The following is a 26,665-nucleotide window of genomic DNA, read 5'->3' on the forward strand; positions in this document are numbered from 1 at the left end:
GTGTGATGTCCATTTGAAGTGTTTTCACTGTGTTACTGTGTGTCGGTACAAATACCTAACGCATCGTCTCTGAGATAACTCTGACTGCTCATGCCATGCGACCAAGGGGGTGAGCAGGGGTTATCTTAGGAGTGTGACTCCCTTGCCTCGACTAGAGTGAGGGTCCCTACTTGGACAGGTTGTAAACTGACTGCCAGCTAGAGACCCCATTTCTAACAAATAATAATACCATTTGTTTTTGATTTATATAGAACTAGACATCTTGTTTCAAAACAATTATTCGAATAAGCATGTCACATGTCATTTATGTTTTATAATTGTTACATCAAACACTTGTGCAAGACTTGGCTCGAACAGAAAATATCTTGTGTAAAATGTGAGACCAGATTTGTGACACAATAATATGTGCAACTTTAGCAATGTTTACTGTGACTTTAAAAGTTGGATGCGCAAACACTGGAGCTGGTATATTATGAGTATTTTACATGCTAGTGCCTCCCTCAAATGCGATGTTCATGCAGATGTCCTCCAGTGCCGTAACAAAACTTGAAGGGGGGCCCCCTGCACAGTACATCCCTCCCTCACCAGCCACCCACCTAACACCTCTCAGACCCAGTCAATGTACTATGCTGAGAGTTCCCTTGGAGCTTGGGCCACCCCGTACGGCGGGACCTGACTGCAGGGGCTAATGTTATACCACTAATGCTCTCCTCATGTAATTCTCATGAGAATTATTAGATTCCCATGAGCATTACTTAATGGAAAAATATACTATGTGGGGAAAAGTGTGCACCGTTGCGCATAAATAAGAGTGAAAAAAACTGCTCCGATTTCTTTGTTTCCCATATTTACTACTACTTCCTGTGGTGGCCCCGCTGTCTGGGTGGAGTCTTCAAGCCTCAGATTACCTGGTAACATACCGGGAGGGTGCATTTTGTCATTATAAGCTTCAGAAGCAAACACTTGTGTGCCCAGCAGAGAAGGGTAAGGGGATTTTCAAATCTAAACTCCAAGCTCAACAGTACGCAGCACATATGCTTGACCACTTTGCTGATGACAGCATGCACTTTGTAATTGGTAGGTCAGACATACCTAGTCATCGAGCTTAAACCATTATGTTTCAGGATGCTTTCTACCCCAAGTACACACAGCATTTCTTGGTGGTGTGGAAGAAGGTGGTGCCTCATTGGTTTCACTCATTGTGCCAGCACACTAGCTCAGTGTGATAACCGCACACTCCTGAAATCATTGCGAGGAGCCTTTAACAAGTTTGAAACCCAGCAATGTCCCTACTCTCTCAGTCTGGGGAGCAAAGAACATATTCAGCACTACCTATAGCTCTGAGCCCTTTACCTAGTGTAATATCAGAAGGGTACAGGACCACAGGCATGGCTGCTAGGCCATACCATTTGAGAGGGCCGAGCAATGCGTTTTCTGGCAATTTATTTAAGGATTGTGCAACAAAATACTGGGGATGCTGGACGATGTTTGGGGGCATTTTTACTTTGTATGTGCCCACATTCACCCTGGTAGGACTCACCAGGGTACCCCTGGCCACCTTAACACCTGTACTGCGGGGGGAGGAGCTCATAACGTGCTTAAAGCACTGCCCTCTTTACCGCGGCAACGGACGCTGCTTGGGGGCTTTTTTACTTTGACTTTGCCCACATTAACCTTTGTGGGACTCTGTCCCAGGGTACCTCTGACCGTCTTCACACCTGTGCTGTGGGAGGAGAAGGTAACAATGCTCTTATAGAGCTGCCTCCTTTACCACAGCGAGAGACACTGGACGCTGTGAGGGAACATTTTAACTTCGCCTGCATTAACCCTGATGGGACTGGCTGTCCCAGGGTACCTCTGACCATCTTCACACCTGTGCTGCAAGGGAAGGATCTTACTATGCTCTTATAGTACTGCCTCCTTTACCATGGCGTGGGGCGCTGGACACTGATTGAGGGCATTTTAACGTAGTCTTTGTCCGCATTAACCCTGGTGGGACTCGCTGAACCAAGGTACCTCAAGCCATCTTCACACCTGTGCTGCAGGGGTAGGAGCTGACAACGTGCGTATAGTGCTGCCTCACTTACTGTGGTATGGGACGTGTACAGGCCGTTCCCATGTGAAGCCCAGGACAAGGGAGGGCCCGTCCTGTGCCCATCAGTGTCAGAAAGAGGCAGGGCACAGCGACCCCCCTTGGTTTTGCTGTGGGGTTCCCTTTTTCTACACTGAACTTTTTGGACAGAGCTTTCTCAGAGAGGTTTGTGGAACTTTGTTTTACTACTACTGTTTGTGTATACTTTCTTAGCAACCCCAATTGTGTATATCTTCAAATTGCATCTAAGTTGTGAGGAGTATGGGGTAAAGAAAGCATCCAGGTACTGTGGTTAAATCTACACATACAACCTGAGCGTCTATCATGAATTATATTACAGGCACCATGGGGGTAATAGAAAAACAAATTATGAGTATAGAAGAGCCTCTATCCACTTGCACTGAGGGCACATCTGGTCCTGTAATGCAGGAAACTGCAGTAAACTCAGATTCAGCCCCTAATAAATCTCCCAACGGGATAGAGGCAACTGCATTAAATAGAGGCAAACTTGGGAATGTTCTTACCTCACCTTGTCCCCCCAGATCCTCAACTTCTTTTAAAATGTCTTAGAACTCTGTGTTCCCATACTGGTACCTGACCTATAGCTTCCGAAGAAACTGAGGGGGGGTCAGTTATTCACAACTAAAGTCAAAACTAAGCAGAACCAGGGAGCAACTAAATCCACACCGAGGGTTCATTAACAAGGCATTCTTGGAGAACCTTAAGGCACTTTCTTCTATGGTACAATCTTTGGAAGCCCTGGTAGAGACCATGTTGAACACACTTACCAACAGATTGAAGCATGTGCATTCGCAGCCTGCCAAATATACTCCCCCAGATGCTGAGGGGGCAAATCCCAGATATCTAATGCTGGTATTAGAGCAGATGTTGAGAATCAGGAAATACCCCAGGTATTACCACCTGTGGAGGGGAAACATCCTTTATCACAACGTTTTTTTTAACGAAAGTCGTGGCTAACGAAAGCGCAACAATGCTTTTTTTAACCACGACTCCATTATTTTGTGCCTTAACTACGTATGTTCTGAACAACGAACATGTGTGGTTAAGGTACAAAGAAGGGAGTTGGCGAAGGAGGACGACGCAGGTGACAAGGGGTCAACTAAGGTAATTGGGGGGTTTTAGGTTTTGGGGAGGGGGTGGGGGGGTCAGGGGGTTTTAGGTTTTGGGGTGGGGTTGGGGGGGTGGGGCGTTTTTGGTTTTGCGGAGGGGGTGGGGGTTCAGGGGGTTTTAGGTTTTGGGGTGGGGTTGGGGGGGGTGGGGCGTTTTTGGTTTTGCGGAGGGGGTGGGTGGTCAGGGGGTTTTAGGTTTTGGGGTGGGGTTGGGGGGGTGGGGTGTTTTTGGTTTTGGGGAGGGGGTGGGGGTTAGGGGGTTTTAGGTTTTGGGGTGGGGTTGGGGCATTTTTGGTTTTGGGGAGGGGGTGGGGGGTCAGGGGGTTTTAGGTTTTGGGGCTCGGTTGGGGGGGGTGGGGCATTTTTGGTTTTGGGGAGGGGTGGGGGGTCAGGCGGTTTTAGGTTTTGGGGTGGGGTTGGGGGGGTGGGGCGTTTTTGGTTTTGCGGAGGGGGTGGGGGGGTCAGGGGGTTTTAGGTTTTGGGGTGGGGTTGGGGGGGTGGGGTGAGGGATGTAGGGTGAATGGTGCCTATTAGTAATGCTTTTATCAGGAATGCCTTTACAACGAAATATCGTTGTTAAGGCATTCGTGGTAAAATCATTAGTAGTAAGAACGAGGTCGGTGTTCCGACCTCGTTGTTAATGCACTAGTTGTTTTGAAAGTCGGTGTTCCGTCGTTCAACTGCTATAGATCCTTGGAAAAGGTTCCTAATAAAATAATGTCAAATAAAGAGAAGGGATTGGAGGATTATATGGTTCAGTGTATGCCCTCCAGTCAACCTGATAATGAAATATAATACACTGTTCCAAAGCTGATACAAGGAAAAGGAAAGGAGTCCTGATAATCAGGAGCAAAAGTCCTCACACACCACATATGGTGTCATGCTTCATCATCGGACAGCTCCTCGTCAGGCCGGCGCTGCAATGCCTGACGGGCACCCCCCGAAGGGGGGCTCTTTGGCGGAGATCTTTTTATTAATGATGAAGCCGCGGAACCAAATGTGGGTCCGAAAAAGAGGAGGAAAAAAGGAAAGGACAAAGTAAAATTGGCTCAAAACCCTCACTAAATGGTTTATTATTTGCTGTTGGGAATTGGACAAGATTAAAAGAAGTTACAAGGGAGTGAAACAAGAGATAATGCTCAGGCACTCGTACAAAAAATCAAGGCAAAGGAAGACGGTAATTATCCGAAGTCCCTCAGTATATGGTCAATATGCGGTCGACATGTTTCGCGTCTCTTATGGTCCAAAAGGATCCCCTGACGCTTCTTCAGGACCTACTAAATCATTGGATTATTCCAATTGAAAATAAAGGAAACAAATATTATTATCCCTTTTCTCAGCTCCTGCAATCTAACGCTCACAGTCAAGACGTCATCAGTCACTTACTAGAGATAAACCGGACTGGCTTTTCTTTCCTATCAGTCACCCAACTCCATTCTGAGAAAGGGTATCATGGGATCACGCAGGCCTGTTGCCCGGTTCACAGTGAATTTGTAGTGTTGCCGGCGAATTCGGGAACGCAGCCGCGGGGGTAGGTGCACCACTGAGCGCCGGCAACACTACAAATTCACTGTGAACCGGGCAACAGGCCTGCGTGATCCCATGATACCCTTTCTCAGAATGGAGTTGGGTGACTGATAGGAAAGAAAAGCCAGTCCGGTTTATCTCTAGTAAGTGACTGATGACGTCTTGACTGTGAGCGTTAGATTGCAGGAGCTGAGAAAAGGGATAATAATATTTGTTTCCTTTATTTTCAATTGGAATAATCCAATGATTTAGTAGGTCCTGAAGAAGCGTCAGGGGATCCTTTTGGACCATAAGAGACGCGAAACATGTCGACCGCATATTGACCATATACTGAGGGACTTCGGATAATTACCGTCTTCCTTTGCCTTGATTTTTTGTACGAGTGCCTGAGCATTATCTCTTGTTTCACTCCCTTGTAACTTCTTTTAATCTTGTCCAATTCCCAACAGCAAATAATAAACCATTTAGTGAGGGTTTTGAGCCAATTTTACTTTGTCCTTTCCTTTTTTCCTCCTCTTTTTCGGACCCACATTTGGTTCCGCGGCTTCATCATTAATAAAAAGATCTCCGGCAAAGAGCCCCCCTTCGGGGGGTGCCCGTCAGGCATTGCAGCGCCGGCCTGACGAGGAGCTGTCCGATGATGAAGCATGACACCATATGTGGTGTGTGAGGACTTTTGCTCCTGATTATCAGGACTCCTTTCCTTTTCCTTGTATCAGCTTTGGAACAGTGTATCCTAATAAAATAATGACACATTCACATGTTACCCGCCTTGGATTGGGCTAGCAAAAGTGCTGGCTTCGTTTTTTAAGATTTCAAAGCTATGACAGGAGAATGAGAGCACAAATGTGTTTTTGTGATTTTGAGTACAACTTGCCACCCAAAATAATTATATCAGTTAGTATCTCTTTGGTTTAGCTGCATTTCAGAATTTTAGGAACAAGGGTAACAGTTGCTGCTCATACCTACTAGGGGGTTGGGTTATTTAAAGGATACCATGAGGATTTTTTAGAGAACATCAGTGTTAGACCTGGCAACAGCAGCCTTTATGAGTTTGACCCACTCCAGTTTGCCCAATGACCCATGCCACCATTACATCTTCAACCTGAGTCAGAAAATCAAATCTTTTGGTGAAGTCAGATATTAAATTTTAATTCTGAAAATGACATTTTTAGAAAGTTGGCATTTTATTACTTTAGCCATTTGGTTTCTTCTGCATGTCTCTGAATACACATCAGTGGTGAGGGATACCTGGGTTTTGTGGATTCCCTCTAGATAGCCACACACAAAGGGAGCTTATGTGTGACTGATGGGCCATCCACATTCTGATGGGCCATTCTGGGCAGGATGGGAGGGAGGTGCTAACACACCTGAATAGGCTGTGCTCTGTCCCCACACAATGGTCTGCATGCTCCCCTGTAGTGAGTCTGGAGCAAGGGCAGGAAGGCAGGGACTATGTGCACTTCAAAGGCATCTCTTTGAAGTCTCCCTCACTTCAAAGGCACAACTGTGCATAAGTACTGGGCCTCAGATACCACTAACTCAGTACACTTCTGGACCTTTGGATTCTCTGCCAGGAAGAAAGACTACTGAGCCACTGAAAGGACTGCTACTCTGCTGGACTCCTACTCTGCTGTGCTGACATGCTGCCAGCTGCCCTCTTTGTGTGGGAGTGAGAAGGACTGGACCTGCATCACTCCAACGCAGAATCAAAGTGACTTCAAGGGCTTGCTGGCTTGCCTCTTGTTTAATGAAGTCTCAGGGGCACAAGAGACTTCCAACTCACCTGCTATAGCACCTGGACTCTGCCAACTGTGAGTCTTGCCCTGCCAAGTGGTGCCAATCCAGTCCTGGGTCTTTGGAATTGGGTATAAAGTACTGCTCCACTCAAAATCAACACATCACCGTCGTTGCACAGATGTCCCTGTTGCATGGATCAGATCGGAATCAGCGCATCGCCCCTATTACGTAGATCGGAGTCGGCACATCGCCTCTCCAGCGTGGGATGAACTTCAGTGCATCCCTCTGGAACCACCATATTTTGGAACCGATGCATCACCGATGCTCCATGGAGAATATCAACATATCTTCTCTACTGCGTGGGAATGATCAACACATCGCCTCCACTTTGTCAATCAGCACTAACGCATCGTTTGAGCCTGCTCCCCGCATCTTCGAAGTTGATGAAGCGCAACCATCTCAGAAATGCAACGAGGATTATGGTACTTCTGTTCAGCGGGCTACACTGGGTACTTGTAGCTGGCCTACACTCCATCTCTGTCTGTCTGAACTTATGACTTTGTCCCGTCTGGCACCACCATATATCCCCAGTTTTCGCTTCTTGTTTCTAAGCGCTATTTCACAGTTTATCGTTTAAAAATTCATATCTTGAGTAGTTATTGGACTTTTTCTCTTTTTGGTCTTGTTGTATTTATTAAATTAAGTTCTATTGTTCCAATCTTGTGTGATATCTTTTTGTGTGATATTTTGACTGATTTACTGTTGAAGTGTTGCACAAATACTTAACACATTACCTCTTAAGATAAGCCTGACTGCTCTGTGCCAAGCTACCAGGGGATGAGCACAGTTACATTTAGGGTGTGTTGGTGACTTACCATGACTAGGATTGTGGTTCCTGCATGGACGGGGTCCATACCACTGCCAATCATTTACCCAATTTCTAACAGTTGACCTCAGTAGACAGGACCTCCAGCAATTTGCTGTCTGGGATGGCAAATGTTGGAGACAACCCCATAAAATGTGAGGTCCCAAACTCCAAAATTTGCAGTATTTTTGAAGGAGGCAGAAAATGTGTCTGTCATTAAAATACTGCTCGATCTTTGGTATGCCTCTCCCAGAGAAAATGGCAAGTCATATTTCGTGTCTTGGTATAGAGGTGGACAGGAAAGCAGGGCTGTGAATCTGGAGGATAGTGTTATGGGGAGAGGGGATAAATGAGTGTCTTGAGAATGGAGAAGGTGATGGAGGCCCACATGAGCCACGGATGTGGGAGCACAGGAGAGAGTAGGGGGTGTAGAATAGTCAAGGGCCAGCAGGGGTGTGGTGGCCATGAGACAAAGGGCAGAGGAGAGGGATGTGGTTTGGGAGATATGCAGGGAGCATGGCCATACCTTGTGAGCACAGCAAAAGGGCCCTGTGTGTTTGCAAGCTCATGATAGGAAGTCTGTAGAGGAACCTGACACCTCTGCTGCCAGCTGGCCTGTTGCTCCCCCTCCCTTTATTGTCTCTGTGCAGCTGCAGAGCATTTTTTCGTAAAAAAATTATTTATTTTATTGTCTGCAGACATTTTTGTTAAAACGAACCAGCCTTTTACAAATTGATGGTTTTGCAATTTTTTAACTAATCACAAAATCGGGGGAGGGGAGTCTGCATTATGATTCAAATTGTACCAATGCCATAAATCGATGTACTGATTCAACTCTCGTTTGTAATTCAATTACATGTGAGGTTTCCTCTTAAATTAAGCCCACTTATGGGGTAATTAATTCACAATTACATGGTACGGGGGAGGTGTTATAACACAATAATGGTAATTGTGTGTGTTGTATTTGCACCCCACAAGTATTGTGCAACTCATAATGATGGCAAAAATGTGATTACCCTTCTGGCAGTGGCAGGCTTCCACAAGAAGAGCGCTACAATATTTCATTTTTTGTGTGGCAGCCACTTTTACCCTCTAACATGGATATAAAAGCCTAGTGATGCTGCTGTTCCCTATGTGTCCTGCATACCTTCCACACCACACCAAACATATAAGTAACTCCTCCCCTGAAATATTACAAAGTGCTGGACCTGGGTAAATCCTTCTGCAAAACTAAAATGGCCACTGAAAATAAGGAAATAGTCACACAGACACACACACAAATACACAAACTCATACACACACGTGCCCTCACGCTTTTACTCCACTCACCACCTACATTAATTTAACTATTGCATGTGATTTTTACAAGCACACAGTTGTGTGTTACAACCTCAACTGCCATTACATTGACCTGCTGCTCAATGGAACATTCTCCTTCGATTTAACACTGCACCAATAACATCAAAACAGCTATATCACCTTTATATATATTTGTAAATACATGAAAAGGTAATTTGCACCAGAAAGCAGCTTATGGAGATGTGATATATCTTGAGCAATTAAAGGGTGGAGATGTGGCACTTAACCTTGTACAACAAAAGGGAACACGGCACCAAAATGCCTCTGTGTACCAAAATAAGAAGCCCATGTTTTTTTTTTCAAATAAGCTCTATTATTCTGTACACTTTAAAAATGTCTATAAAATATTGAACATGTTAATACACTTCTTTTCTTTCTTTTGAAATGTTACTCTTCACATTTACATTTTTCATATACACATGACATATATGTTGTTAACTGAAAAATGCAGATTGATGCTGATGATAAAGTAATTAACCTCTTTTGGGGAAGAGGGAAACTGCACCACTACACCTTTTGAGTGTGTAAAAGGCCGCTTTATTGGAAAAAGGTGCACTTACAAAATCAATATCCTGGCCTCATGCCTCACAAAGCTAACCACCTCACTATACATCCAATTTTACCTAACCAAAACGCTCCTCCCTCCCCTAACCTACCCTTCCCTTCCCCTCCCCTTAACCTTGCAGTTTGTTAATACACTCTTCCTTTTTGTAAAGCTTTCTTTGTTGCATCTGTTTTGTCACCTTAATAGTTTCTTGCTGCCACCTACCCATTGAACCTGAGCCTCCAACCCCTAATGCCAAATTTCCTATCTGTATTGTCCTGCTGCTGTGCACCCCCTTTCAATCTGAAAGTGTCATTGGCAGATTTGCTGTCCATCCATTATTGTTGTCATGTGAACAGTCTCTGTCTCCGCCACCAGAAAAAGGGGAGACCTCCCCTTATTCTGTCCCCCGTGTCTGTCACTGATCAGTCACTGCATGACCTACTGCTGCCCCTTTAGTGTTAATATTTATTATTAGTAATTTTTTTTTTATTGTTCCTTGAACAACGTTTTCAAAACCTCCTTCATCTGGAGCAGGTACAACTCCATGCCCCTGAAGGACAGGTGTACTCTGTCGTCCCTAAAAAAACTCAATTTCCTCAAAACGTAGATCTCTATGCTCCAAATACGTGAACCCTTTTTCCTTACAAAAAGTGTGCATTTCTTTATTAATTTTTCTGTGCGCTCTTTCGATTGCGCACGGCTTTTTCTCCCCTCGCCATATCCTCCTAGGGACAAAGGCTGTCCACATCACGTGGCAACCGTGCCACTGCTGCTGAATCTCCTGCAAATCCATTTTCATGTGCCTCATTATATCCAATTCTGTCCTCTGGACCAAATACTTTTCTCCCAAATGGATCAATAACAGGTCGGGACAAAAACCCCTCCCTCAAACTTTCTGTAAGGTCCATAATAAATCCTGCCAGTGCATCCCCCTTTACCCTGCCATTGCACATAATACCGTTCCCTGTCCAATCCCAAATTGTCCCCAATAGCCGTTCACCGTGCTTGCTTCAGGACATATTTGATGAATGAATGGCCTACGACCCAGATCAACAGGAAGCGCACCACTGGTCTGGGCACTCAACCTGCAGCAGGAGAAAAATAGTCATATTCCTGCAACCCCCTTTCTCACATATCTCTTGTATGCATCCGACTTCTACCTCCCCAGTTCCATCAACTCTATTTTCTTCTATCCTCTGGATCCTGCCTACGTTGTCATCCCGATCCGGAAAGAATGGGTCCCAAATTGGGAAGCATCCCACCCCAATACCCTCAAGGCTGCCCTTAAGACCGCTAAAAGCTGATATGCCAAGACGCCCTGACCATCTTAATGATGAAAAACCCTCCATTATTCTCCTTAACTGTGGCCTTTAGTTTGAAGCCAAGCGAAACAGGACATATCCCAGGGGCTGGGTAGGCAGCAAGCACCACATGCATGCCCCTCCGTCGCTGGTCTTTTTTTGATCTCCCCTTGCACAGTACCAAGCCTTGCACCCCGAAACGGACATCATTCCACCGCACACCCAATGTATTTTTTGACCCCAACAATTCGGAAACCCGGAATGCCCCAAAAAACATCCAAGACATTAATGTCCAAAACAATAGGCCTTTTTGCCTTATTGAAACACACCACCATCAACACCTGCATAACCTCTTTAAAAAGGCACAGCGATATAGGCTGCCTCACCCTTCCCTTCATCCCTTCTTCTTTGGCCCAACCCTCAAGAATCCTGTGATCCAGCTCACCCGCCGACAGCGTGTAACCCCACAACAGTTTCCCCATAAAGCAATGCCTGCCAACTTCCCTGTAATGGTGACTCTTGACAAATGTCTCCCCACTATATCCATGATAAATTTCACTACATCCTCCAATCTGTCCCTGTCAAATTCCTGTTTCCGAGCCCCGGACCGCTAAAAATGGTGCCACGCCCTGCTATACGCTTGTTGAGGAGAATGTCCCAAGGAATTCACCACCAGTCGCAACATCCGCTGTCTCCTACAGTCCACAGAGCTGCTGGCATAGTCATCCTGCACAGGGCCTCGTCCGCAACCAACCATGGAATCTCTCCTACTGCAAACGAGACAACGCATCTGCAGTGTCATTGTTTACCCCCGGGACATGTCACGCCGTAAAAGAGATGTTGCGGCGCAGGCACTCAAAAACACAAAACACGCAGCAGCTGCAACACCTGTACGTCTCTAGCCGACTGGCGATTGATCACCTGCACAACTGCCAGGTTGTCGACCCTGAACAACACTCTTTTATGCATCTGGAGGTGACCCCAGACGTGCACCGCCACCACAAGTGGGAACAATTTAAGGAACGCGATGCTGCGACCCCCGGAGTGCCATGCCGCCGGCCATTCCTCCACACAGTATTTGTCCTGCCAGTACAGCCCAACGCCCCTGACGCATCTGAGAAAATTTTCACGTCCCAGTCGCATACCGGCCATGTCTGTATCGGTATACCTTTAAAAGATTCCAAAAAAACACACTGTGGCGGTCATTCTGACCTTGGCGGGCGGCGGAGGCCACCCGCCAAAGTCCCGCCGTCAGGTTACCGTTCCGCGGTCGAAAGACCGCGGTTGTAATTCTGACTTTCCCGCTGGGCTGGCGGGCGGTCGCCTTCAGACCGCCCGCCAGCCCAGCGGGAAAGAGGCTTCCACGATGAAGCCGGCTCGGAATCGAGCCGGCGGAGTGGAAGCTGTGCGACGGGTGCAGTTGCACCCGTCGCGTATTTCACTGTCTGCGCAGCAGACAGTGAAATACATGTAGGGGCCCTCTTACGGGGGGCCCCTGCAATGCCCATGCCAGTGGCATGGGCACTGCAGGGGCCCCCAGGGGCCCCGCGACCCCCCCTACCGCCATCCGGATCCCGGCGGTCGGACCGCCGGGATCTGGATGGCGGTAGGGGGGGTCGGAATCCCCGCGGCGGTGCAGCAAGCTGCGCCGCCGTGGAGGATTCAATGGGGCGGCGGTACACTGGCGGGAGCCCGCCAGTGGTGCCGGTCCGACCGCGGCTTTACCGCCGCGGTCGGAATCCCCATTGGAGCACCGCCGGCCTGTCGGCGGTGCTCCCGCGGTCCTCCGCCCTGGCGGTCTTTGACCGCCAGGGTCAGAATGACCGCCTATATCCTCAAATCCTCCTTCACCCCTGCGGTGAGCCGCACTTGATGATGTGGTAGACGGTACCTTGACAGAGCCATGCCCAGTCTCCTACTAAATGTCCTCCCTGCTCTTACCACCCGACACGCAAAGTTAAGGTGCCCAAGCAGTACCTGAATATCCCTGACCGTCACCTTATTTCGTCGCACCATGTCCTGTACCATCTCAATCATGCTGTCTGTTTGTCTGCTGGTCACCAGGCCACCATGGCCTCTGTATCCAATTCAATGCCCAAAAAAGCCAAGGCCGTACAGGGCCCAACTGTTTTCTCGGGGGGCAGGGGTACGCCCAGGTCCCCCATGATTTCCTGAAACTGGCAGAGCACCACTGCACAACAGTCCGAACCTTTAGGTCCTGCAAAGAAAAAATCATCCAATTAATGTGTAACTTCCTGGTGCCCCGTTATTGTCTCAAAGTTCCATTACAAAAATGTGCTAAAACACTCAAATAGTGATTAAACAGCCCATAGAGAGCGCTTTGTCCACGTACCTCCCTTGAAACTGGATTCCCAACAGCTCAAAATCACGAGGTCTTACTGGCAGCAGCCTAAAAGTAGATTTTATATCTGTCTTTGCCAGTAAGGCTCCGGAGCCTAGGGACTCCACCATAGCCATGGCCTCGTCAACACATATGACACCTTAGTGATCTCCTCCGGAATGAAATCATTAACAGGAGAACCCTTCGGCCAGGATAGGTGATGAATCAAACGATATTGCCCCCGGTTCCTTCTTGGGAACCACCCCAATTGGGGAAACAATGAGGTTTTCCAAGGGCCAGTCTGAAAAAGGACCCTCCATGTGCCCCTCGGCCCCCTCTTTTTCCAGTTTGAGCCACACAAGCTCCTCCTTTCCCCGGACTGACCACAAGTTTTCGGGCCAACGTCGCTGCCTAGGTCCTGTGTATCATAATTCAAAACCTTGCAGAAAACCCCGCAACAACACCTGTCCCTCTCGTCTATCATCATAGCGCTCCAACCAAAATCAAAACCTGTCAACCCTAACTGGAGTAAGAGCTTTTTCCCAAAGGACCTTGCTCTCCTCTTGGCCTGTCAGGACCCTGACCCCCTTGGGTACAGCCTGCATAAGACTGCCCCTGTCCAGAGCCCTGGTTCCCCGTGGTGCCTGCGCCGTAGCAGTTGATAAACACATGTCTCTCTCCGCATCGTGAGCACTCGTGTCTAAATTTACAATATTCACGTGTGCACAGTCCCTTGTTGTAATCCCAACATGCTCCCGTCTTCGCTGCCCCGCTCCCTGGTGCTCCTGCCACTCCCTTGGGTGGTGCGCTCACGAAAGGGCCGATACATAATAGGCAACCAGTTGGCCATGAAAATTGTATGTGCCATAAGTCTGCGTCAATCTCCCCCATTGCACTTCCGAATCTGCTGCCAGCGAGGCCGAATTTCCTTGTCTTATTGCACCAAAGCATACCCCAGTAATTTCGTTCCGCCTTCCGGATAACATCCATATACTTGAGAAGTGCTACAAATCTCTCAGGAAAATGCTTGCAGTACACGCTTGCAAATATAAAAAATGCAGCAGTTAATTTTCAATAGTCACCGGGACTCTTGGGCGCTCAGCCAATTTATACTCCTCCTATTTCAAGCCCTCTTTTGACCGGACCTCTCTCTGCAACTTCTCCTTCGTGGCCGCCATAAGGTGGGCCCCCAGGGGTTTTGCCGTATCCATGTAGGGCAGTCGCTTCACCTTCCCACCTACTTTCCCCGAGCTTGCCTCCTCTTTTGCCTTACCTGACTCCTCCATTGCACCTGCACCCAGCGTCTCCCCTCCCTTTTCTCGGCCCACCCCGAAGTACCAGGAAATACACCCCTTTATGCAAGCGCTCCCCAGAACTGTCCGCTTTCACCTCAAATCGCCACTGATACCACACCAAGCGGTTCGCCTTCATCTCCTTACCTGGTGCCAAAGACAGGGGCCGATCCTGAGCCGTCCGCCTTGCCAATCGTTCAGTTCCCGCCAAGTTGTTTGGTACCTGAAAAGACTGAGGGACAGAGTTAGACACCCCCCCTTTTTGTTCCACCACTCTTCCTCCTGGTCCTCCCGTAACTCTCCCTCCTCTATACTGTCCTCGTCATAGTCCAAAAACTCCTTGGAGACACCTCCACCACACTCACCTGGCAGGGCGCTCTCCAAAACCCTAGCCTTTTTCTCACCGGCTACTGCAAAACCCGCCTCCAGCGACGGCAGCCTGGAGGCCGTCCGCCGCCCTCCAAGCCCTTCTGTTAGGCCAGGCCGCTGACTGTCGGAACCGCAGTGCCGGGGGACGCAAGACCCTGTCTGCCACACGGCCCCCTCAAGCCAACCTTAGCGGACGATTTTTCGTGTCCTTCCGTATACTTTGACGATATCAAGCCGGCTGCGCTGTGTCCCACCTTCGCTTCCTCCCAGTGTCTCCGGGCTGCAGCAAACCGACCTGAGTCACGTTGGCTCCCCTTTGTCTCACCCTGCCAAAGAAGGTCCGATGTGCCAGTAATACTTAACTTGAAACCCTGAGCGTACACTCCCCACAGCGCCTCTGACCATTCCGACTTCTCGGCACCTTCCAACCAAGCTGGTGAAACCTCCATGTCCTGGTTCTCCCATATGTCACCTGCACCCCATGCACCTTTGGACTCAGGGACCCAACGCTTGACATACGTTCGGCGCGGGGGGCGCACCTTCAAGGTGATCCCATCCTCCTCGACCTCCTGCTCCCCCTCTTTCTCATCTGCACTCCATTCCAATAATGCTCCCAACCCCTGATCCGGACCTATGCCCCCCTTCCATGTTAGGTGACAGCCTCTCTCCCTCCGAATCCCCCTTCCCCCCTCCCCCACCTCATCAAAAGCCCGCCCCAGCCCCAGGCCCTGCTCCCCTTATCCCTTACAAAACCTGGTCTCCCACTTTCTGCCGCTACCCCCCGCCCCACCCGCCTCCCTACCCACCCCCCAAGACCTCCTGTTCCCGTACACCCCCCTCCCTCCCCCTCCAGTGCGATCAGCTCCCTGCCACCCTCCTGGACACAGACCTGGCTCACAGGCTCAATCCCCACCCGCCCTGCCCCCAGGCGCTCTCTCTTCCACGTCGCCGGCTGCTCGTGGCACACTGCCGCCCCCGCCCCCCCATCCACGTGGCTTGTTCGCGGCCGGCCCTTACTTGCAGAGGGCTGGGCCAGCACGCTTGCACCCCACCCCTCCGATCCGACTGAAACACCCCCACTCTGCCCACACCCCCGGTTCCCCAGCCTTACCTGCTGTCCAGAGCTATTCACCGGCCCAGGGGCGAGCAGGCCGCAACGGCCGCCACCACCCCACTCGCTGCTCTTCTGGCCGGGCGTGGGGGCTCAACAGCACCCTCCCACAGCAGATTGAGGTGCCCGACCTCCCGAAGCAGGCGAAGCGCCGTTCACACCCAATCATCCATGCTGCACCGCAACCCGGACCAAACACCTCAACCGACACCCGCCGGCACTAACAGGTAATTAAGCACTCAAACCCTCCCGCACCAACTCAAGCTGCCGAATCTCTACCAGTATTAACCTATGACTCACAGCTAAAGTGCAACCAAAATGCTAAAAACTAGAGAACAATTCCTGAATAATTTTCATAAGTGAAAAATGTTTGGCAACCTAAATCGGCCACAGTGTCGCCTTCCCCAAAATGGTGGAATTCTACAAAATGGCCCCCAATATATTGCCAAACCCACTGCCCAAAAAGCACCCAAAATGGTGCTCGTGGGCGTATCACCTTCCCCAAACTTCCCGGGGGGGGGGGAGACCTCATTTCTTCGACATTCCCTCCCAGGCCCCCTACTACCTACTAGAGTTGATGCAGTGGTGTCTAAATGATGGTATGTTGATTCATTAGATTGTGTTGGACTAATGTTGAGAGTATGCAAAAGCACTTGGAATACTGCCCATGGCTTGCAATTGTCATTCCCCACTCCCCACTCCCCACTCATGTGATCCTGCTGGTCCCAGTACGTAAGTCTCTTCTTTATTTTTACAGCTTTTTTTTCCTATAACGACTCCTCCCTTTCGCCTCCTTCTGTTTTGTTTCCTGCCGATGGGCAGTTAGACCCAGTTGTCTGCTTCTTTGTTTAAAATGTTTTACTGTTTTTAATGTTTTAGTATACACTTATTGGTTTTGTTGCACACTGTGCATGCATGTTGGGCTGAATTTGCTAAAGCAGGAGGCAGTGTCTTTCTCTGCTCCTTGTATGCGTACCCTGCTCATGTGCTGAGCTGTGGCAGGCGACTGCAGTCACATTGAGGAGCAGTTGTATTTCACCAGCATGGTGGCTTCTACCTACCTCTGCGCGTGTGTGTTTAGACGTGGACTGCAGAGTTGGCTTTATTCTTGTGGCTACTGGGTTCTCGGGAGATGGGACCCGGTTGCTTAGTGATGTCTATAATAGGAAGCACACACACTTATAGAGAGTGTTTCTGTACTTTCTGGTGTCAGTTTGTCAATACAATGGCAAAACATTTGGAGACGGCTTAACATGTTCAGTCTCCTGAGCTGCAGGAGCCTGCGAAATTGCTACATATTTCTAAGGCGGACTAGCAGTCCTTGATTAAGGAAGCTGTGGATTCCTATCTACAGGAAAAGGAAGTCCCTGCAAAGCCCCAAAGGTTGGAGGATGAGGCTGATAAGACTAATTACTGTAAGGGGAGATACATTCAGTCTGACCAATTAAGGGAGGTCTTGTCTCATTTAAGGGACCCACTGGAGTTTGAGGCCCTGGCTCTTGAAGAAGATGAGTTTCTGCCACTGTATAATACTGTTAAGGTGGATTGTTTGCAATTTCATGAGGACATTAAGAATCTGCTCCTTAAGGAATAGAAAGACATGGGCAAGTCTACATTTCCTTGCTTTCTTCATAAGAAATATTTATTGGAAGATTTTGAAGACCATTTCCCTCAGACGCCTAAGGTTAATACAATCTTGGTGTCCATGTTGTCTTCTTCCTCTCTGGTCTCAGAGGATGCTGTCCTTACTGACCCCATGGATAAGAAAGTGGCATTGGCCTTGAAAAGGGCCTGTGCTGCTTCCAATTTTGGCATTCGTACTAACACTTATGCTGGATATGCCACGCAGGCTCTTTTGAAGGCCTTTCATTCTTTATTTGACTGCCTGCAGGCTCAGGATGATCCATCTGAATTATTGGCACGTATGGAACTGTTGTCCCAGTTTTTGTCTGACACTGCCTTTGACGATCTTTGGCCTCAACCGCTGCTGCTAGTGCTTCCATTGTGGATAGGAGGCCATTATGGTTAAAGTCTTGGAAGTTGGACACTGGTCAACGCTCCTTGATTTGTAAATTGTTCTTTTGGGACTGAAATTGTTTGGTCCAGAACTCAATTAAATGGTTAAAAAAGCGGCGGAGGAAAAGAAAATCCTACCCCCTTTTAAACCTGTGACTGATAAGAAGCAGTTTGATTCCCTTCAGGGGGTTTTCCACGGCAGTGAAAGCTGTTCCTTTCGAGGTAGTGCCTGTGGTCGGGGCTGCATTCTACAATAAATCCCGGCTTTCTTCCTCTACTGACCCTTCTTTCCAACAGCCAAAATGACTATCTGGCAATGGGAGGTCACCTGAGAGACTTTCTTCCAGAGTGGAAGCTTGCCGTGACAGATGCCTGGGTCCTTCCCGTTTTCGAACATGACTATCAGATTCCATTCAAAGATCAGTCTCCTCCTCCACGTTTCAGGCCTACTCTTTCTCCAAAGGATCCCAGCCAGTTGCAGAGTCTTCAAGTGGGAATAGATTTACTCCTACAGAAAAGAGCAATTGTTCAAGTGCCTGACGCTCAACAGGGTATGGAGTTTTACTCAGCTCTGTGTTTGGTTCCAAAGCTGGATGGGTCATTTTGGTCCATTCTCAATCTCTGTTCTCTGAACAAGTTCCTGTTGGTCAAACATTTTTGGATGGTGTCCCTACAGTCAATCATTCCTCTCCTCACGAAGGGTGATTATCTGCAACACTGGACCTCCAAGATGCCTATTTTGAGGTGCCAGTCCATGTTGAGAGTCAGTCATTCTTGAGGTTGATGGTACTCAGACAGCATTTTCAGCTTCAGGTGCTTCTTTTCGGCTAGGTCACTTATCCCAGAGTCTTCACAAAGGTATTGGCCCCTTTGTTGCTTTTTTGCATTTAAAAGGTGTTGTGTTTCATCCATATTTGGATGACTTGATATTGGCTGCTCCAACTCTTGAAAGGCTCAACAGGATGTGGAGGTGGTGCTCAAGGCAGTGGATGATTTTGGCCTACTGGTGAACCTTCCAAAGTCTCACCTGCCTCCTTTCCAGTTGAAGATGTTCATCTGAGCTCACCTAGACACTTGGCTGGGGGTGGCATTTCTTACAGGAGATAGGGTTCTGTTTCTTCAGGGGTCTGTGATGGACTTGCTCTGTCTCTCATTCAGTTCTGCAAGATGTTCGTTGAGCGTGCAAGGGATGTTGGCAGCTTCCACTGCAGTGGTTCCTTCGGTGACGTTCCATTTAAAAGCAACTGTGACTCACATTCTCAGGCATTGTGATCCTAGATCCAGGGACTACGGGGTCACAAAGGCTCAGATTTCCTAAGCTCTGCCATGGTGGTTGGTCAGGGACAACCTAGAAAGAGGAGTTCTGTTTCAGATCCCATATGTAGTTCTTTTGACAACCGATGCCAGTGAGTGGGGCTGGGTGGTGGTATTGGGTCACCTGGAATGGGGCGTGCCTTGGTCTCATTGGGAGAATCAACAATTCTCTAATTGGAGGGAACTCATGGCTGTGTTGAGGGCTTTGCTTGTTTTTCAGGAGAATCTGAAGGGTCTGAATGTGGTGGTCAGTACAGACAACAAAGTTGGAAGGGCTTACCTCAACAGGCAAGGGGGCACACGTTGTGCACCCCTGAATCTAGTTGCATCTCAGACTTGTGCATGGGCAGTTTTTTTTTCTGGGTCTAGAGGCTGTTTACATCAGGGGGAGATTAATTTTTGAGTAGACTGTTTCAGGCAGAACCTGCTACCCTCTGTGATGTATCGCTTGGCTTGCTTCTGTTCTTCAGAGTGTGCCACACGTTTGAGGTTCTCTGGTTGGATTTGTTAGCCTCTCTAGGGAATGCTCATTGCCTTCATTTTTGCAGAGAACTTCCAACTCTGCAGGCTTGTGTGGGGGATACTCTCTCAGTCCCTTAGCCTCTGGGGTTGTTATATGCATTTCCTCAGATTACTCTTCTGCAGAAGGTGCTGAAGAAGTTCCGGCAGAACAGGTCAAGGTAAGTCTCATTGCCCCTTAGTGGCCCTGCAGTCATTGGTTTCCTCTTCTCCCTCTGGTCAAGGGTCATTTTTTTATTCTTACTCGCAGCTCATCTCCCCTTCAGTTTCCGTGCCTGACTCACCAGATGATGTCTCGGTTGTGTCTTACAGCCTTGCTATTGAACGAATAGGCTTGGTTCAGTTGGGTTGTTCGTCACAAGTTGCTCAGGAAATTGTCTTCTAGGAAACAATCTACCCTGAAATCTTATGGTAATCATTGGGGGGTTTTCTCTTCCTCACGTAAGGCCCAGTTGGAGGATCCCACTCATATTGATCCGTTTAAAATCCTGGATTTTTTATGAGATGGTGTTTTGAAAGGTTTAACTCCTAGTACTTCTTCAGCTTGGTGGGCTGTGATTAGAGCCTGTTGTTTTTTTTCAGATGATTTTTCTACCTTATGTCCTCTGGTTTTGAGGCTGCATAAGAGCTTCAGGGTAAAACAGCCCCTTGTCTGCAAGCTGGTTCCTTCTTGGGATTTGGTTGTTGTTTTGAGGGACTTGCAAGGGGCCCGTTGGAGCCTTTGGAGGAGGCCGAGTCGGTCTGGTTGTCTGCCAAGGTGGTTTTCCTGGTGGCTATTAGCTTGCCCATACGTTTGGGTGAGTTGGGTACTTCTTTATCTGGTTTTCCCTACATGAAGTTTTTCCTGGATCTGGTGATTCTCAGGCTGGACCCTAAGTTTGTCCCTAAGGTTTTTTCCTCTTTTCATTTCTCTCAGGAGGTGGTTTTGCCGTTTTTACAGATTCCTCCTCTTCCCTTCCTTCTACCCTGGATGTCAGGAGGGCTCTTCTGATTCATTTGGATCATACTAAGCCTTTTTGAGTTTGCCAATCCGTATTTGTAGTTTGTGGTTTGGTTGCCAGGGGACAGAAGGCCTCTACCCAAAATCTTAGTAGGTGGGTGAGGCAGGCTATTTTTCTGGGCTTATGGGGTGGGGGAGTCTCTCCCGGAGGATGTACAGGGGAGGTCTACTAGGGCAGTATCTACTTCCTGAGCAGAAGCGGGAGGTGTTTCTCTTTTGGACATTTGCAGGGCGGCCAGTGGGTCACTGGGTCATCCCCTCATACTTTCCTTACCCACTACTATCTCTGTTTGTGACAATCTTGACGAGAATTTTGGTTCCGCTGTCTTAGCTACTGCTTCTAAATGAAGTTGTTGTTCTGTGAATAAACTTTGTATGCAGACCACTCTCTTTTTGGTGATCGCTTGTTTCTTCGTGCTTGGTTACTTCCTTGTTTGTTAGGACTGGGACAAGGAGGATCACATGAAGGGGTAATGTTCAGTTTCTTACTGGTATTCTTCAGTAGCCCAATTAGAGATCCTCCTTGTCCCAGCCCTCTCCCGTCTCTCCCTCATGGTTGCTCCTTGTTTGGGCACTGCTTGAAAACAAACAGGAGGAGGAGTCATTAAATGGAAAGAAGTGTGGAAATAAAGAAGGGACTTCTGTGCTACTGCTGTCAGTGACATACCTAACCTTGTTTGTTAGGACTGGGATGAGGAAGATCCTTAATTGGGGTAATGAAGTTTACCGGTAAGTAACTGAACACTAATACTCTATATACTGAACATTGCAGCGTTATGCACCTTGAACACAGGCTTGCAAAACTGTTGAAACCTTTAGACTACAAACAGATGAAGTTCTTTGCTTGTAGTGAGGAAAGAAAGCACAGGCCCTGATTATGAATAGGTCGAAGTTTTCCAACCCAATTTGTCAAGTTGTCAGAATTCTGAATTGGTTGTAATTTTAAATATCAGGTGCGATAAAGTCCTCACCCTTATTTACATTTTGGCAAGTCAAACCTGCAGTAATTTAACTGGGGGAAAAATGCTTAGCATTACAGTGGTGTTTTCGCTTGATAAACACAAAAATGTGCATGTTATTACTCAAAACCTTTATACCGAATTTGATTAATTCTGAACCCTGGAGGCAGATTTTATTTGGATGTGATAAATTGCACTATTGCTCCAACTCACTCATAATCAGGTCCTTACATTCAGCTCTGAACAGACTCAGAACAATGTAATCGTGTATGCCCTGAGCTGAGACAGAGAGTTGGAAGAAGTGGGGGCATATGTTTTTTTCAGGCAAATGGCTGCTACACAGATGAGGGACTGGGATAGAATATAGGCCCGGGCAACAAACTGAAAAGGTCCCCTATATCGTATCAAATGGCAAAAAAATAATGAACATTTACAAATCAGGGCAATTTTAAACTTGCAAGACACGCTGTACAAGCTTTTTAAATATATGCATAACAACATGGATTTGTGCTTACTGCAGGAAATGTTTGGGGTAATATCAGAGAATGAACAGTAAAAATGGATCACCAGACATTAAATAGACCCACAAACAGCCAAAAGAACAGCGTATACACTGCTCTCTGAGAGCATTTCTTGAGAACTTGCCAGATTGTCCTATATGCCAGTCCGATCCTGCTGCTACTTGAGGCATGGACAGAATAGTGCTAAGGCGAGACTACGGCAAACACTGCCATCCAAGGTCAGCAAGACCTGAACAGTGCCTTGACTCACACAAAGTGCAGGGTTTTGCAGATAATTTGAAGAGACACAGATTTTCCTTCTGTCCACTGCAGACATCACATTTTAAGAAGGTTCATAGCTTGCTCTTGATTCAAACTTGCAGCATGCAGTGCAATGAGGAGAAACAGCAGCTACGCTGTGACTAGGATGCTGGGTTTTTAGTAGGGCCGTTGATTCAATGGGGACCTCATAGTTCTCTCTCAGTTAATGCTTTAACTGGGCATGTACTCCCAGAAGTGCACTTCTTTAATTTGGAAGGGAGTGTATCAGCACTTCTCAGCAAGAGTGCAATAGTGTTACGAGGAGAGTTCATACCAGCACGTCTTAGTAGCAGACAGGTACTCTGTGATAGTGAGTACCTGCACTTCTATATTTCCTTTCCAAGCAATGCTCACAATCGCCCCACTGAACAAACAGGAGGTGCCCAATGTTGCCGTGGTTGCCTTAATGCTTTACTACTTTCATAAAAATGTATTTTTTCTATTTATGAGCAGATGGGCATTGCTAAGCAGGTTTCTATGTTTAGTCAAAATTAATTTTAATGTAAGAGACTGTGTGTACAAGCCTCCTGTGCTGCCTAAAGCATAAGTAAAGACATCTTGTACTCACAAGGACGTGCTGCTAGAGTAGGTGATGGCGCCAAGCTGAGAAGAGGATAACATTCATGTATGTCATGATAGACTAAAATGTTGTTGTAGGATTGTTGCAGAATGGCACTTCACACAACAAAATCCCGGAAGCTTCGAAGTGTGAAAGAGTTGAGGTCCTTTCTTTATTTACCTCTTGGAGTAGTGGAACCCACGACCAGGGAGACATCCAGTAGGCAAGTAGACCACAGGCAACTCACCCCAACGCTCTCTTGATTCACTGGATATTCCATGGAACATAGTGACATAGTAAATATGACACACATACATAGAAACAAGATCAAATAAAAACAAAGAGTATAAAAGAACAAACGATGATATACTACTGCTGTTCAGACACAAACACAGGCAAGGGGCTGACACACTACTTTTGTCATGCTGCCCTACACTTACAATTGCACCCTGCATCATTTCAAAGCATTTTATATTTTGTCTGTGCTAGCATTGAACCTGCTTGCCTTCACAAATGAGAGTCTGACTGCCAAGGCTCTCCTGTCAAAAAAGCTTACCAGTTATCTCTTATTTTTTTCAGGTAATATGTGACAAGATATTCCGTCACTGGTTCCTGCCAAGTATTATGGGATCTTCAGTGTCCTCAGCTTTACTGATACAGATACAGAGAGCAGTCCAACGATGTGCTGAGCCTGTGGACATGGATGTGACCATCACTGGGCCATCTCTTGCGTCAGCCTCCCAGCTGTACAGCTTACTTCAGGACAGCCAAAAAGAACTTCAGAACAATGGGGGCATTTTCTCTTTCTTTGGTTTCTAAAAAGACTTGTACATTGAGTACTTACGATCAATAGACCCTGCCTCTCTTAACTGAATTAATTATGTTCTTGGAATTTACATAAGCTGGCCAAAATATAATAATGCCACTTACTGAGCACAAGGTATTGTGTCACACTGCTAAATCAGTGAGAGCCATCATCTGTACACAGGTTCTATTGGAACCATTTCTTTGCTTGCACACTGTACTCGAGTTGCCTACCATCCAGTGTAGGGAAAAAAAACACAGTTCTATCTAACCAGTCCTGCATCTATAACAATCACCACCAGTAGACATCCCAGAATGTTTCTTTGATTATGTCTGCTTGAGTTTTGAGACCTATTAAGCCCCTTTTAACTAGTGTTCTGTAGAATAGGACAGACCCAAGTCCATAAACAACTCTCTTCCATAGCGTGAGGCGCATATCACACTGTCAATTTTTTTTAAAATACAGGATATGACAAGCAGGACTCATGAGAGGGACTTAAGGGGCAGTGGAAGGGGAGAGGTGTGTGGATTTGTAGAAGTACTAAGGAGAGAAACACAATATTATGTAAAATAATCAAAAAAAATTAAAGGCTTTCAAAACAGAGAAAAGAGAGAGTCGGTGTTTTTTACAGTGTGTGAATGAAAAAATCCCAAGTGAAATCCGGCAGACACCCCACCATACCTGAAAGCACCTGCGGCCAGCTATTCATTGGAAACATCATTTATTAAGGGGGTGTAACACTCCAAACACCTCTCTCCCCGACGTTGTCGCCCTCCCACAACATGATGAGCCTAATCACTCTCACTGTGCACATGAAGGTAAAGAAAGGTTTTGTAATACATTGTTTAATCGCGCTTTGAAGCAGCTCCAAAAATATCCCCTACACAGACATACATCATGTGCTTGTCAGACACTGCACTACAACCCGAGTGTAAAAAGAGTGTAAAATATATGAGGTAATTGGGCCGCAAAATGAAACTTCCTTAAAAAATTCAAGAAGCCTCTAACGTTTTAGTTCTTCAAAAAAGTGCGTTTTATTCGATCCGAATTTTTGCACGTAATCCAAGCAAAACAAGATGTGATGGTTATTAAAATGGCAGCACATGGAATAATTAAAAATGCGACTCCCTTGCACACACCATCGATCTATTGTGCTCCTTTGGTACTGAGAGAATGTGCCTGTGGTTGTTCCCTCACTTTGACCGCACGTTATCGGCAGTTGAAATATGCCACGTCCCCTAACAGTCGAAGTGTGTGTGCGACTCACTTGACAATCAGAGCAAGAGTAGCAAAACACCATTTACAGCTCACCTAACATCCCTAAATCTCATAACGTGCAACGATCATGGCAGGAGGATGGTAGTGTAACTCTACAACACAGGAAGCACTTGCCTCCTAAGGTGAAGATGGCAATAAGGTGTCAGTAATGTAGAATATGTAGACGTTGATTGAACAAACGGGTTATCACCCACTAGCAACTCAACAACTATCCCAAACATCCTTCACATAGTTCATCAAGCTGACACTGAGGCTCTCATTACCAGCGGTTAAAAAAATTCCAAAACCTTGAGCAAACCCCTATTTGAGCAAGCATTGGGCAAATGGGTGGTGTGGATTTTATCACACCTTGTAAATACTGAGTGGAATGAAGGCCATAGTCCCCATTAAATTTTAGTAGGTCAAACCTCACAGAATCTGTCAGGGAGAAAGGCATGCAAGCACCAAAATCAACGTCATGTCCCATTTTCAGGGTAAAACTTGTAAAATGTGCTATTTTTCACGCTCCTTTAAGAACCTTTGGCCACTACTAACTCATCCAGGTGGAGCTCTGCACCACGTGTGGTTGCATTCTGTCCAACCATGAGTGTGCAGAGCTGTCCTACTTCTACATAGTTCGTATAACACTTGAATAATTAACGTTTACATTTTGTGGCCATCTCTATGATTGTACATAATTCCTTGCAAGCTTTCGTATGCAGCACCTAAAGGTCTTGGAAGTGCCTTACTAAGCAAGCAGAGGTCAAAGTTATTGTATATTTTTTCTTTGCTGTATGAACCACACTCCATCACAAACACATTTCAATAAAGACGTTTATATAAATAATAATGGTTTGTTAAATGCATCTTTAAATACATTTTGCTACATTGAAAAACATATTTTTGAGCACTTTATTTAAAACACAGGTCCCTCTAAAAATGTGAGTGTGCCAAAAATGACAGATCATAATTCACAGGTTCACGATCAGCAGGACATTCCTGGGGCATATTGCACCCACAAATCCGAAATCTGAAAGGACGAGGTTGCTTTACTATTCACAAGAGTAGTAAAGAGGAATTCAAGTGTTTGCTCACAGTGGATTGTCAAGACGATGACCACTGAGAATGTTGGAAAAATCCACAAAATGGAAACTTTGCACGTATTCACAAAAACACTAAAGGTGAAAATGTTAGACTGCAAAATATTCCACATTTTAAACTTTCAGATTTTCTGCAGGAATAGGGTTTGAAGAGCAGACATCTGCCTGGAAATACTGACTTTTTGTGCATTTCCAGATGTAGTGCTTGGGATATGGTGACTCCCCAAATGTGTAAATCTAAGCAAATCATAGGTAAAAATCTGCAGTACGTAGATTTGCTCATTTTTGCAGTCTTGCAACATGCAATTGTAGCCAATACTTTAACATTAAATTAGAGTGGCCTCTGAGTATGTCCCTGATACGTGATTAGATGGAGGTTGGCTTTTCTATTACTGTTCCTTGTTCTTAAATTGAAAGTTTTCCCCCTCCTCTTGTGTCCTGCCCTTTGAGTATTTCTGGTTCCAAATAAAATTGTTAGATTGAGTTGTATCCTTCTGCTGCCACAGGAAGCTATTGTTCCTTAAGCTTTTTTGAATGGCATTTCACTGTTTTCCCTACTCCTCCCCTTCAAAAGATTACTCAATGTGGTGGCCACCCTTACTAGTAAGTTATGCTATGAGTAGAGTAATAGTATTAGGTTT

The 26,665-nt window shown here is 46.8% G+C and overlaps 1 protein-coding gene across 1 annotated transcript in view; it reads left to right on the forward strand.

The window, feature by feature from the left end:
• The window catches only part of DIPK1C (divergent protein kinase domain 1C), a 248,512-nt gene extending 222,744 nt beyond the window's left edge, over positions 1–25,768 (forward strand). Inside the window, exon 4 of the mRNA XM_069219437.1 lies at positions 23,442–25,768. Within this exon, the coding sequence (XP_069075538.1) occupies positions 23,442–23,681 (240 nt within the window). The 3' untranslated portion in view covers positions 23,682–25,768. The remainder of the gene's footprint in view (positions 1–23,441) is intronic.
• The last annotated feature ends 897 nt before the right edge of the window (positions 25,769–26,665 follow it).

The sequence above is a fragment of the Pleurodeles waltl genome, chromosome 2_2 (genome assembly GCF_031143425.1).
Source record: "Pleurodeles waltl isolate 20211129_DDA chromosome 2_2, aPleWal1.hap1.20221129, whole genome shotgun sequence".
Taxonomy (NCBI): Eukaryota; Metazoa; Chordata; class Amphibia; order Caudata; family Salamandridae; genus Pleurodeles; species Pleurodeles waltl.